This window comes from Dermacentor silvarum, chromosome 3 (assembly GCF_013339745.2).
Source record: "Dermacentor silvarum isolate Dsil-2018 chromosome 3, BIME_Dsil_1.4, whole genome shotgun sequence".
NCBI classification, from domain to species: Eukaryota; Metazoa; Arthropoda; class Arachnida; order Ixodida; family Ixodidae; genus Dermacentor; species Dermacentor silvarum.
The window spans coordinates 198,393,149-198,408,067 of NC_051156.1; the positions used below are offsets into that span (position 1 = coordinate 198,393,149).

General features: G+C 46.6%; 1 protein-coding gene across 3 annotated transcripts in view; it reads left to right on the plus strand.

Annotated features, from left to right (window-relative positions):
- Nucleotides 1-14,919, plus strand: part of LOC119446440 (contactin-1a) — a 31,547-nt gene that overhangs the window by 3,180 nt on the left and 13,448 nt on the right. For all 3 annotated transcript variants that reach the window (XR_007466145.1, XM_037710872.2, XM_049664150.1), the window contains exons 2-3: nucleotides 1,425-1,709; nucleotides 9,050-9,243. Coding sequence is in view for 2 of the 3 variants with exons in the window: in XM_037710872.2 (XP_037566800.1) it covers nucleotides 1,425-1,709; nucleotides 9,050-9,243 (479 nt within the window). In the remaining variant the exon portion in view is untranslated. The remainder of the gene's footprint in view (nucleotides 1-1,424; nucleotides 1,710-9,049; nucleotides 9,244-14,919) is intronic.

A 14,919-nucleotide genomic window follows, 5' to 3' on the forward strand; every position in this document is an offset into this window, starting at 1 on the left:
GTGCAACTTAGTTTGTTCATCCGTGCAAACGGGGCCTTCGAATGCATGCTCTAAATATGTAGCGCAGGACACGGAATAATCACATGCTGGCATAGGACAGTTTCGAACCTCTCCGTTCACGCAGATGTGTTGTGCATGCTTCATTTTTCTATGCGTCACCCAAGCAGCAGCTCAAGCGTACCATTTTTCTCCAAACAAACTTCGCCGCCTTTCTTGTACGGTGCACATCGCTCCATGCATTCATCTCTCAAGTGTGGCAATTTGGCTTTTTGTCCACTTTTGCATCCGTGTTATTTCCTTAATGATCCCTGCAGTGAGGGCTGGCATAATGTGAGGATCCCTTTCACTTTATTGTATTCCTTTGTTGTCATCCACTATTCATGGCCGATCAATCCCAGGGATAACATGGGCGGAGTGCCACTCGAAGCACTGGTGGAGCATGAAAAGGAACAGCATTGGAACAAAAATTCTTACGTTATTCCAGCAAAGGTCTCCATCAAGAATACTTATTGATTTTGAGGCATTTGAGCAGGCATTGACAATGCCCAGTAGGAAAACTTCAGCTCGGAATCTGTTGAGGAACGTCATTGAAGTTGTAGAGTATCCTACGAGAATTACGAGAAAGAACTCTCGAGGCTGCAATTTTTTCAAGTACAATGGGAATGATGCACGGATATTTCTAATCTTTGCGCCTGTGGCTTTAGACGTTTTATTTTTTTCGCCTTTATTTATCACGCTTTACCTTTCTAAATTTTCAAGCAATCATAGTTTTCTAAACTCAGCTAGACAGTTAGTCTCTGCGCGCATGCGTTATCTTTGCAAATTGTTTCATTTACATAGCACTGTGCACAAAGTACTGTGTCTCGTACATCGAGACACAGTGGGATGAAAAGATGAAAGGGGATGATGTGCTTGCACAAACACTTCAAGAATGAAAAAGGGGGAGTGGTAAAAGGGGGGGGGGGGGTGCTCAATGTACTTTCTGGTGCCTTTCTGTTATTGTGAAACTAAGATTTACTTTACTGTATTAGAGGGGTGGGGATGAACCCTCAGGGCTGGAGTGGCAGTGTCCCCCCTCCCCACCCGCTGCAATGGAATCTGTGGGGTGCTCGCCACCGCTGCCCCTCCCGATTCCGGAGCCGCTGGCCAGAAGGATGAAGTTTAGGCAAATCCAAGTACTGACCATTTATTCCCGTGCTGGCTTAAATGTCATGTTTGCAACTCTTGTAGACACTAGCACTAGAGGAAGCTCTACGGTTGAAGTGCAGTGATTGCATCAGCCATCTGGCAGTGCTGCCCTCTAGCTTTCATTGTGACAGGGGGTCGAGCAGAGGAACGCTTGAGAACGCGGGGTAAAACCCGCTCTATGTTGATGCTGTTCAGTGCCAGTCATTTCTGGCTCCACGCTGCTTGTCACCCCGCAGCTTTGCACCACCACTCTGCCACTGGGCTGCCAAGCGTCATTGAAGGGGACCTAGGCTCACGTCTCACGCTCCAGTGCAACATTAGCCGGCCGCACCACCACAACCAAGCTCAGCGCATTGTCTGGCTGAAGGACGGTCGCGGTCTGGGCCCCGAGCTCAGCTGGACGGTGTACGAGTACCGCGGTGACCTGGTGTCGTCGGGACTTCTGCTGAGCGACGCCGGAAACTACTCCTGCTACCTCGACACGCCGCATCCTCACAGCAGCGCTCAGCTCGTTGTCCGTAGTGAGTGCACACAGAATCCCTTAACCCTTTACTTCACAAGCGCTTTCCGGAAAAAAGCATGCAAATGTTTTAGAATATTTTACTCTGCAGAATTTCTATTCATGCTGGAACTGGCAGTTGGCAGAACTGAAACGGTTTGGCCAGTTCGTGTTGGTTCATCATTGCAAGAAAGCTGTGTGACGATAGAGCAAGTACGAAAAGAGTTGAAAGAAAGCTGGCAGTTGCCCAGTTCTTTCTGTTGCCTTCCATAGTCATTTTAATGTTGCAGTCTTTTCCAATAAAGATGAACATATGAGGCCTGTCCATAAAGTAGGTTCTAAATAATCATTAAATGAATGAAAAGCATAGGAAAGAAAGCAATGTTTATAGCTGCACATACAACGACAAATATCTGAGTTTTTCATATATGCACTACCTTTGTTTCAATTTTTTTCATAGTGCAGCACTAAGTTTTGTACACCAGTGTCAAACGTGTCTCCCACCACCAACTGAAACCAGAATGTCACTGCTGTCTGAAGCTGGAAATACGTGTGTAAAACATCTCCAGTTCATCATATCACCACTTGCACCAACAATGCATCCAACAAGTTCCCCCAGGTTTGTGCCCATTTCCAACAGGTTTCAACAGATCGAACAGCAAGCTTTTGGGCACATCGGATGGTTTTGATGCACATGTGTCTGTTTGAACTGCAGGATTGTTTGTTGGACCCAGGGGTGGATCCAGGTTTTTTTCTGCAGGGGGGGGGAGTCAGCTTTTGTCAATGATGATGATGATAGTAATCCTTTTTATTTATCGAAATTCACCGCTTCTGTTCACGATAAACCCGCCTCTTATACGGCTAGTGCAACACCTATAGCCAAGCTGGGGCCGTATTCTGTTTCTCCGAACTTATAGGAAAAGGACGTTGCCCAACGCAACCATGTGCTTGGCAGCTGTACGTGCCTGACAATATATCTAAGTCTGTGTTGTTCCTGATTATGAAACTTGGGATGATCTGTTGCCGATTCGTTATAGGTGAGTAAGCATGGGTCCGTCTTTGGAATTCTGTTGGGAAACCTTGATTTCCTTAAGACGCTTCTTTGTGTTCGGCTGAGATACCTTCCTTTGCTTTGGAGGACTAACGCTTCCGCTCCAACGTGCCAACCACTATGCTGGTTGTCTACGATATGCGAACACCGCGTATCGCCTACAAGAAGAACGATGTTGCGTAGCAGCCGAAAGCGCGAGCCAGCGTCTTTTGCTTCATGTTTTGTTTCCCACGGGACGCCATCCTTCTTCATGAGGCGCGCATCTGCTCCCGCTTTTTTTTTTTTTTTTTTTTTATAATTTTGTTTACCACGCGACGGCGTCCTAGGCCCGCACGCTTGCATTGGCCGCTCACATCACGTTCCCCCACTGCGCAGCAGCAGCTCGAGGCTTCGCCCACTCCACCAGATCGCCCACTCAGACAAATTGATCGGGTGGGTGTGGGCCTCCTATGCTTATTGTACGACAGTATACCAGTGCGAAGTGATAACGAAAAACTTACAGCGTACGAACTGGTACTGTGCTTGTACTGGATGTTGTCAACGTGTAACTGTGGTCAGAATGAGCGGTACAGTTATAAAAGTTTCCTATGCATAGTGCTTAGTTTAGTTGTTAGTTGTTAATATTTATATATGGCACACTTCAGCAAGAGATCTTTTCCATTAAGCAGGTTGGTCGCGGAACCTTATTAGTTGGGAAACTGCAAGCTGCATACCCCTCCCGGAGAACACATGAGTTGTAAGAGTGCAGGGAGAGTTACTCCTTGGAATAAGTCGGACACAACGCTCAACTCTTAAAAATAAAAAGCGCACAGCTTAACAGTTTAATATTTTATTACAGTTTATCGCGAATAATAAGAGCAAGCGCGGGAATAAAACAAAGGATAACAAAAAATTACTGTTGCATTTGTGCACTGTTTGCTCCCTGACAATCCTTGAGTTCCCTGACAATCCACGCAGGGCAACATCATGAGGTAATGAGTGCACCTCGCTTCGTTTATATTTAATTGACAACGGCTCGTCTCACATTTGATTTACGGGCTGAGTAGTTCCTTCATTTTTGTAGACACGCACGATATATGTTACATATAGATTGCATAACAACATGCTATGAAGTATCTTGGTGTAAATCTGGCTAGAATTCACATGAAGCAAAAAAAATCATGAGCCATTCCACTCTGTGAAGGTGGATGACGAGTGAAGCTATTTAGCACAAGGCACAGAGGCCTCCCCATTACTACGACAGAAGGGAAATTCAAAATGGAGAACGGTAACTTGTCTTTTTATTGCGATAGCAATTATATGGACACTCAAAAGCAGATTTCTGCCGTCGCCGTCGCCGTGAGGTTCCGTATGACGTCATTTGGAGATGAAATCGTCGCCGCGCGCCGAACGCTGTATGTGCGAGTGAAAGGGCGCGAGGGGCGCGTCTTTCACGGGGAGTGAACGCACGGCGGAGAACAAACGCGCGTTCTGCGCCGTGCTCGCTTAAGGGCTGCAGAAGTAGGCGTCTCTTTTCTCCTTTACAATCACCATATATGTAGAGCAAACGCGCCTTCTTCAGACGCGCGAGAGGCCGTGGGGGAGGGGGAGGGAAGGGAGGCGACGTTTAGCTGCGGCACCAAGTGCCTATTTATATCAGAGGCTCCAGCAACAGTCACCAACGCCGCACGCATTTTGAGCTAACGCGGGCAAAACGCCGATGGCGTCGACAACAGTTCTGCGTGTTGTTGCTACCAAAGCCGCTCACCTTACTTCATATGACATTGCTGTGTTGCTATCGCATTCATTGCTTCGCCCTTAGGGCGAAACTGTGACATTTTTTTTTATACATGTACATTCACGGGGACTTACTTTAAGCAAAAGAAAACTCGAAAATCAAAGAGCGTCGTTATACTTTTTTTTTTTTGTGGTACGCATATTTACCTTTGCTGGTTTCAGTATCTTGAAACAAACGCTTGGACACAGGAGAAAAAATGACAAGGGATGCTTATAACTTACTAAGAATCTGAAGGTGAAAGCTTAGTTGCACCCATAACGATCTGGAATGAAGCTCTGTGCCCACGTGCCGAGGTAACAAGGCGCGCGAGTGCGCTGCGAGCGTGCTGCCGCCGTTTCCAGAACATTCTACGCGAGCCGCTGACATTTCTCTCCTTCTCCCCAGCGCCGCCACCGCGCTTGCACTCAATGCCCCTACTGCGCTGCTGCTGCTATTTCCCTCCTCCTTCTCAATGCTGCCGTTGCCCTTTCCGTTGACGCCCTCCCACGCCACTGCCTGACATTTCCCTCATCCTCCCCAGTGCCGACGAACGCGCGAGTAGTGGCACGAGCGCGAGGCTCGCTCACTCACTTTTTCTACAGACGAGAAAACGATCGCCAGAAGGCGCTACTGCACCTCCTGACAGCGCTCCAATGTGGAAATGTCAAGCAGTGCAGTCGCGCCGTGGTGCAGTCTCCACTTTGTTTACGTTGTTTCGCCCGCGCTTTCCTTCACTGCTCATGCTCACGGCGCTCCGTTTTCGTTGGCGGCAGATCGCGTGCTTGCTGGACAGCGATGCAAAGACTGCAATGCGGTTTCAAGAAGGTTGCCGACGCCGACAGCTTATTTTGTGTCGGCAACCTCAAGAAATGGGCAGCGTCTACTTCCACACGTGTGTGGCGTTGAACAAATTGTGGGCGGTGATGTGACAGTGAAAGCCAAGTGCGTGTCGGAGGTGTCCAACAAGATTGTATACGACATCGAGTTAGAGGTACACACTGAGTTCAGTAATTTAGTCTCTTTTATTTCTCTATGGTGCAGTCACAAAGCGATCATGCATGCTTGCAGAGATGTGCAGAGACGGTGACGATTGCGGTTGGTTTCGTTGGTCACTGGGCGCGCACACACGGCTGCTCTCATTTTGGCTCCCAGGGAGTGGCATCCGCACTGTCAGCACAGAAATAACACATGCATTACGCACCAATAAGCCAATAAAATTAATTAACGATGTATACTTACTGCCTATGCACATAATGCCTTATATCATGCTTTATAAATATTTAATGTATAACGTGCCTTATTCAATCTAGAGGTTAGAGTGATGACAACTCATTGCATTAGTGAGCAAGGTATCTTTTCACTACTCATGAGAAATCGCTCGTACAAACTGCTCCGTGTAATCATCCCAGATCACGGTAACCGGCGATTACCTTGGGACCATAGCACAAGCGCAAGAATTAGCGATACATGCCTCATCAAAGCAAATCTACTTTCTCGTCAAATAAATGCCCCGCCGCAGCTAAAGTAAGCTCACACCGATGGCCGGCTACTTTCCTGGCAGGAAGAGTGAAGCAGGAAGAATGTGCAAGGCTTCAATTACTTCAAAGCATGCTTGGATATTGTGAACCTAGAAAGCATGGCCAAGCAACAAACATAATGTGCACGTCTCGGGCAGCTGCTTTCCGATCTGCTGCTTACCGATGCACACATTGACCGCAGCTTGCATTAAATACGGATTGCCACCACACAAAAGACAAGTAGCGCGCGGACCCTTTTGTTGCCTGCACAACCAGCAATTTAAGTTTCAGCGTTTGAAAAAGGGATACAATTCTCTTGACCTCGTACTTGCCGATCGTGAGTGAACGAACAGCACAATCAATTAAATTCGGGGGTTTTACGTGCCAAAACCATGTTATCATTATGAGGCACGCTGTAATGGTGGGTCTCAGGAATAATTTTGACTACCGGGGGTTCTTTAACGTGCACGAAAATCAAAGTACACGGTAACAAGTGTATTCTTACATTTCGTCCCCATCTAAATACGGCCGCCGTGGCCGGGAATCGAGCTCGCGTCATCGAGCTTAGCGGCGCAACACGTATGCATTTACTGCTAAGCTAACATGGCGGATGGCACTGTACGATTAAACTATGCGACACGTCTAAACAAACGGCCATGCGCTAAATACAGGCATATTACTATTGCATTTGTATCGAGCGGCCGTGATATTGCACGAGAATGCGAAAGTACGTGACTTACTTGACTCGGCGTACTGCAGTTGTCCACGCTTGTCGTCTGTCCTTCTCGTACCACTTCCCCAGAATTCTGTAGGACTTCACGGGCGGCTTTCGACCTTTCGAGGCTGTTGTGGCAATCAACAGCACAGCAGCATTGCATGCCACCTTTCCTGGTTGATGAGGTCGTGCTCGCCATAGAGAACACGGACGCGCGCTGGCCCAGCGACGACCTTCGGCACTTCCATCCTTCCGCCAGGGGAGTATTCGGCGCTGGTGCCGCGCGGGCAAACTTTAGGTTGCCTCGTCTATACCTCACAGCAACCTTGAAACATAGAGATTTAAGGCAAAATTTAAGGCTTTCGCTTTAAAAATGTCAATATCCTTTTCTGTGACATTGTAGCACTAAATTCCACGCAGTCGCTACGCTGAATTGAAGGGAAGACAGACGAATTGCAAAGGACAGGAGGACATATTAAGTTGATCTATTTACTGTTTAAGTTGATCAAGATTAGACTGTACATTGGGGTACTTTGACAGGAGACAACATAAAACTCAAAGAAAGACGACGTGTTCTCAGCTTGGTCCGGCTACAGTGTACTAGACGGTTTTGTAGTCTGCTCAGAGGAGGGCGAGGGCTGATGTGTCTTGCCGCCGGGAGGAGGCGCGGCAAGACGACTTCTTCCTGAAGTTTCTCCTGAGTGAACGACTGCAGACGGTGATGTTTGTCCTCGGACTCATGGTCCTTCGACGCATTCTCCTCTTTTGCACGGTACAGCTTGGCTGTCTGTGTTCGCATTGTCTGTATTCACGTTGCTGCTGTCAACGCCTGTCCGCTTTGTTAGCTTTTTATTCCGGCATGAACGCGCTACACCGCACCCCTGGCTTTTCCAGGTAACGGTAAGAGGCAACCAATGACACCCCGAGGCGAACTAAGTTAATCAGGTGCGAAGGTGCTCGCGCGGACATCAGCGTGCTTGACAAAAGACACATCCCCTCGTTCGCAAGATGCCGCCAGGCACGGCCGCGCCAGGAGGTCCCAGTGTTCATGAGAAAAAATAACTACGACAGCTTCGTGACACCGCACCCCTACGGAAAACAGCTAAACGTGTGAGCGAGCTAGCTTTACTTCTACATGGCTGCTACCACTGGTACTCGCGAAAAATACTTTTGCAGGATGCTGGTGGCTATATTATGACAGGGTGATGGCGACAGGGCCACCACCCTGTCAGCGAGGGGCGATGCAGAAATCTGAGGGGGGGTTCAGGACATCCGGACATCCCCCCTGGATCCGCGCCTGATTGGACCAGCATTCTGCAAAATGCCTGCACTATTGTCCAGTTATGCAATCGCTCGTGGTGTCTGGTACATTCACCACATACAAGTGCTGGTCGATCTCTGCCAGTGCCACATTATTAGCGTGCAAGAACCTGAAAACAGCACAAACGTAACAGTCAACGGTAGATTGTTTGAGAGCAGCTATCTTTCGTTTAGCTTTGTGTGGCAGAAACTTCCTCCACAATGTTGTGCATGCACGCACGTACACACACACATTAAAACACACCTAATCATGGCCATTTACCGCCCTCTTCGCAACAGTGCAGGCTCATCCTGTGTGGACAAGTTGCAACATATTTTGGTACACTCACAACTAACTTACATTGGCTAGCATTGGCTCATACAGTGGCTAGCTCAAGTGCTCATTTTGTTCAGCCTCATTCCTAATACATTGATCTTTTTTCCATGTAATAGTCTGTGCAGTGCAAGTATGTGCAGGGTCGTTCACTTTTAGAAGTGGCTCATTAATATCCAAGTTGGTATAACTTTAACATTTCTTCTACTTCACGGGGAAAACGTGCCTTATACAACACCTCATGATGGTGTTGATAAGAAAGAATAGTTTTTTTAATTTTATCATCAACATCAGCTGCTGTGAGTGCTTGAATACTAATGATGTGTTTTCTCTGAAAGTGGCCGACCCTGTACAAATATGTAATATCTACAGTTGACTACAAAATTTTACGGACCACGGGATCTCAGAAACCGTTGAATTTCCGAGCAGCCTGTAACAGTAGCCAGCAAAACCGTACATCACAATGTTGTTTGCAGTAGAGGCTAGATATGTGAATACCAGGCTGCATTGTGCATTGTTAGGCTGCGAAGATATTCTGCTTTTTTTGTTCTTTTTTTTTTCAGGTCTGTGGTCCATAAAATTTTGTGGTCAACTGTACTTTACTTGTACTGTACTTCTTGTATTTGTTAGTGTCAAGCTGTTCTCTGGTAACAACGCAGTTATGCTAATCTTGTATGCTTTTCTCCCCAGCTCCCCCAGGGCGCCTGTCAAACATAACAGTCCATCCGTCGACTGTTGTAGCCACTGTGAGGTGGCACATCACCAGTGACGGAGGCTGCCCCCTCTCCCATTTCACTTTGGCCTACCAGCCTACACAGCAGCCGCCGGCCAATAGCTCAGCCGCAGCCCACCACTACTTGCCTGTGCACATCAGTCCTGCCGCTGTGAGTACTGAAAGTGCAGAATGACCCTCTATGCAAAAGGGCAGTCAAAGGGTCTTCAGGAAAGTCTTGAGAAATTGTGTGTTGGAAGAGCTGAGATACCTGCTTGGGACATCTGTGGCCGTGAGGTGACGAGGCATTTTTTTTTTCTGTAACTACCCTTAATCAGAGTAGAGGATTATGGGACAGTGGTACAGACTGACATTGGCACAGAGGGATTCAAGCGTGTTGTTGTGCTTCGTGAAGGCTTATGGACCTCGTGAGAGGCCGTGCAGTAGACATCCTTTAATTCAACTCCAGTTAATTAGATTTTTTGGTTAATTCGATCCTGAGTGATGGTCCCGGCTGTCGCCCATGCATTTTTATGAGCTCTAACTTTCATTGTTTTGATCTGAAAATTGGCCTTAGGCAGAAAATTTGAACCTGACTCTTGCTTGGTTACAGTAGTGACCCCTTTAGTGGCGATGTACGTCTTGGTGGAGCCTTAGGGCACATTTAATGTATCGAACACATTTCATCCCCGTTGATATATAGCCTATTTTTGTCGTGCCCTAGAAAGATTTTCTAGCTCAAACAGTAGCTAACAGTGAATGATTACAGTTAATTGAGGCATTTCCAGATCTTTGGAAGAAACTGAATATGTAGAGAGAGTAAAAGAGAAAAGTACAAGGAATGCTAACGTCCTCCCTGTCCTGTTCTCTTTTACTCTCTGAATGTTTTGTTTCTCTCGAAGCGATGGAAATGAATTGGTTAACAGAAATTCAACTAGCCCAGCTTCTGCCATAAACGATTGCAGTATTTACCCAATTCGAACACTTTTTTTTTATTTTTCAGAGAGAATTGGTTTGGAAATTACCAGTATAGTGCTGTTTCGTTCAGTCACCACAGTTTTTATTTTTAAAAACATTTCATAATTGGATTCACCAGGAATTGAATTTCCACCTTCCGGCCAAAACTTCAGTTTTCATATAAAAAAAAATTGTGGAATCTGAAAATGTGAGTCCACAGTTGCATTCTGCATAAAATTCTACCTCAGTAAGCATCCTACCGGTAAGACTTGTTGGGACTGGCATTCAGAGCGGTTCCATCCCAGCTCTGTCAACCACCAGTTGTTGCGACTCATGTCCGAGCGGTCATTACGAGTTTATGTGGCTGCTGATGTACCATGGGGCCAGCGAGCAAGAGGTCTGGGGCAACATCCAAGAGAGATGCAAAAAGGGGTTTGTTTACAGCATTTACATTTTGATGGTTTCAAAGTACGAGCACGAACGAGCACACCTCACAGCACTGAAGGTCCGCTTTTTAAGCCCCTCACTTTCCCCCCTTCTCTCGTAGGGGGAATTCACTGTTGTTGTTCTCGGCCAATCAAAATCGCCGAAACGTTCGCAAAATCCCACCTCTGATGTTGCACCATTCCGCCGGATTACGCCTCCAAGGTTGCGCAACCGTCCCCACATACGGGCAATCGCCTGGCGACTTGGGAACCTCAACTTGACGGCTTTCCCACGGAAATTCTCGTCGTTGGCCCCTTGCAAGATTTGTGGGGCTTTCCATGACAATTAGCCTGACAGAGAGATGGGCCTTCGGGCTAAATATCGTCTCCACGAAGGGCGGCATTGTCGTCGTCTCGAAGTGAGCTCCTTTGTTTGACTGTCACAGTCCATACCGTGACAGAAAAGAGCGACGATGCCGTTTAACGATGCATGAGACCGATGACTCAGAATTTGTCTCGCCCATCAGTTCTGAGCTGTCGAACAGTCGAAGATACGAAACATAATTGCTTGTTCATTAGTCTCCGGTGACACTGATCTAGTCGGCAGCTCCCTGGCCTTGCAAGGACGAAGGGGCACGAATGGCATTTCATCGCTGCAGGTCTGTCACTGCAGCATTCTTTGTTGAAAACAGCCACCGGGCACAACTATGCTAAATGCCAATCGTAAGTCTACCTTCTTTTATACAGTTAAACCTCAATATAAAGAACTTCAATATAACGAAGTATTTAACTTTTCATAACCTCTTGACTGTAGAAGACCATCTATTTAGAACCTCAATATAACGAAATTCCGCTGCCGCCACAAAAAGAGATACCGAGACAATAAATAGAAACTTACGTGGACGCAGATGGTCAAACGATTGAATTACAAGCAGCTGCTTGCAAACACACCTCTCAAATTCCGCACTGCAGACAAGAGCGACCGCTGAAGTGGAGCAGCGTCATGTTCCATATAAAGTCCACGTGTGATAAGATCCTATCACGCCCCATGCACTAAGTGATGTAGGTGCAAGTGAAAGCGTGAGAGGGTGACACAAGATGGTAGGGGAGCGAGCTAGCTGGTGATGCTGTCAAGCGCGTGCGAAGGGGGCGGGGAGGATAGTGCACGTCTTGATTCCTAGCACGTCTCGGCTGGCCGTAAGCGTGGCTGAGTGTATGCGCAACCGCACACACTGCTTGGATGTAATATGTCGGATGTGCAAGGAGTGGGCGTGCCGAGACAGATGGCGCGACATCATGTAAGCTGTCTTCCCACGTGTTTAGTATAGGAGGTTGCGTAATCTCGAACTTTCTGAGACCCGTTGAAACGAGAGGCAGACGAAGCATTCGCTCGCCGCTGCCGGCGCTTTTCATGATAGCGCCATCCCAGTGTAGGCGATGCTATCAGCCGCGGAGGCGGAGTACGTGAAAGCGTGGCTGGCTTCGCTTAATTCGCACCGCCGATGTGAAGATATTGTTGACGTAGTGTGAAACCGTATAATTCGTCGTCGACTCCTAAATTCAACAAAATAAATTGTTTTCTCATTAAAATTTACTTTTTTCAATTGTCCGATAATTCAGTAGATTTTGCGGCTTTTCAATTGTTCGATAATTCAGTAGATTTTGCGGCCCCTTTCTGTCTAAGAAAAATCGATCGGCGACTATACTTATTTGCATAAAAAGTCGAATTTCAATAGTACAACGAAATTTCGATATAACGAAGCAAATTGCCGATTTTACCGACTTTGTTATATCGAGGTTCAACTGTACAAGAACGTTTTTTTTTTTTTTTTGCAATCACGGACTTTTGTGAAATAACACAAACTGGGAAAAACTGGGTCCAAAAGTTCTGAAGCATGTCATCTTATTCAAGTTGCATCTGTCGTAAGTAAAACTCTCCTGTGGCATACGTTGGGCCTTCTTCTTCAATTCAGCTTTGTTCTGTGGCAATAGCTGCAAGCTTTCTTGTTTCGGAGCCACTTTTGAGCTGTCACTTGCCCTTGACTTTTGCCCGTGACAAGCACTGCCTGGTGCTGGTGCTTCCAAGCACTGCCTCGAAAACTTGTGGAGGGATCACGTAACCAGTGCATAGGAAAGCCAAAACAAGGTCTCCAAAAGCGGAGCTTCAGTTCGAGTAAAAGGAGCGCTGAGAGAAATGCCGCGAAATTGGCCCTGGACGAAGTGACGTGCAATAGTTGCGGCAGCTATTAAAAAAAGTAATGGGACCATCGCTGCCTCCTTTTCACATTGTGCATGATTCTTATCACTGCAACCATCAGTTAGCACGTGGTATTCCTCCTCGCCCCCTGCAGCTGTGTATGAGTGAACCACGGTAAGTCCGCGAGCACGGCGATGCTGCAAGAAATCGGACTATTCTCTTTTGCGCAGAGTCACCGGCTTGTGAAAAAACGCTTTTTTGAGCATGTCTACTGCACTGGTGAGAAAAATTTTTTGGCACATTTTCAGATAGTGAAGGAACCTGAAAATGTGATAATCTGGAAACATTTTTTGGCCGAAAACCGCAATTATTTGCCCCGTGTCCCCCCTTAAGATGGCGACAGATGTATATTTCACGTAGCGTGCATCAACAATGCACTGCTTTCAATCTTTTGATTGCGAAAGCTCATTCAAAAGATAAATTATTTAAATATTTAAATAGGTAACACGTCGCGTCATGTGTTTTTGACATTCTGCACTATTGTACTATCGACCGAAAAAGTTTATGGACCACAGGATATCCGAAAACGCTAAATATCCGAGCAGCCTTTAAAAGTAGCCAGTAAAACCATACATTACAATGTTGTTCGCATATACCAGTAGAGGGTGGAAATGGTAATACCATGCTGCGTTTTGAGACTGCGGAGATATTCAGCTTTTTGTCAGATCCATTGGTCTGTTAACTTTTTGGGTTGATAGTACATATGCTGCAAGACGAACTTGATCTAGGTTAATTAAGGCCACAATGGATTGTACTGAGGACACGTTGAGGTTCACAGACAGCGATGACGATGGCATTATGTGTAAACAAGCAACTGCACATGTGCGAGCACATTTGACAGAACACGGGGCTCAAATACTGCCATGCCAACGTGACCAGGTATGCTTTTGGTTTTGCTGACAAAAGTGTTTACACCAGTTCGCAGCTCGCACTGCAGATAAGAGGCAGCAACGAGGTGTTAGTAATAAAGGAGAAACTTTTCCTGTTGCACAAGCTCAAGTGTTCCACTTTTTCATATGCGAAAAGGTACTTGAACTTCGTAAAAAAAATCTTGCAAATAATGTACTGCAGCTCAAAAGAAAGCGGCCTTCACTCAGTTCTTTCAGCAGAGAGGTGTGCTCATTGTAACCACCACCTTTATCCTCACTTTTCACTTCTTTTTTGTGGCAAGTCCAATTATAACTACTGCTTTTGTGGAATTATCACATTCGTTATAAGTGGATTTATCTGTTGTGTGCTCTGTCACATTTATGCATGCATTTTTCTCTCTACTGCTTTTTTCCCATCTCTCCTCTCATGTTCCGTTCCCTTTACCCTTTCCACCAGAAGCTGCCATGATAGCTCTGTAGCTGTGCCATTTTTACTGCTGAGCGTGTGACGTCATAAATTCAATGGCTGTAGTGACCTCATTTCAGTGAGAGTTGTGGTATCGCTACAATACTCGAATGTGTCCCGACCACTGCAAGATTGAGCTTAGTGAGCTGCGTACAGGGCTGGGTCAGCCATTACTGTGCATACACTGGTGCACTGCTGCAAGCGCACACTTGGCCTACAACGAGCACCGAGTGTAGGGCAATGAAAGGGTCGGCCAGTCTCAGTAAGTGTTCCCCTCTAAAAAGTGTGGCCTGGCTCAGTAGGACCATGCTTGGTAGGACCATGCAACAAGCTTTAGGCACTGCGCTCCAGCTTAGCATTTGAAAAGCATCAAGGCTAGGTATGGGCTCGGTGTAGGTGAAAGACAGGAGAAGTGAGCTCAAGTCCGAGCGATTTCCAAATTGGTATTCGAATTAGAGAAAAGCGGGCATGCACCTGGCGTTGTCTTGGAGAGGTCTCCTCTGCAGTTGCTCTCGCAGTTGCATGGCGCATCAATTCAAGACCGAAGGCATGTTTCCTATTGACAACAGTTTAACACTTTCCCTACCGAGATTTTTGGCCAAAAATAATACAAAAAGACCGATTTTTTTAATTTGCCTAATTCATTCTGCGTATCTTGAAATAACCAAAATAGTACATATAACAAATAAGGTCCCTAAAGGCACTTTATTTGTAAGGCACACGCAAAATATTTTTTTGAAAATATGGAGAGAGGGTTGGGGGGGGGGGGGGGGCTTCACTGTACTGCACAGTGAAGATTGTCTGACTTTCTGTAGTAATACCACGCACAGTTTCCATCCTCTGTCACGGGTACCTTTATGCCAGGCGCGGCCGA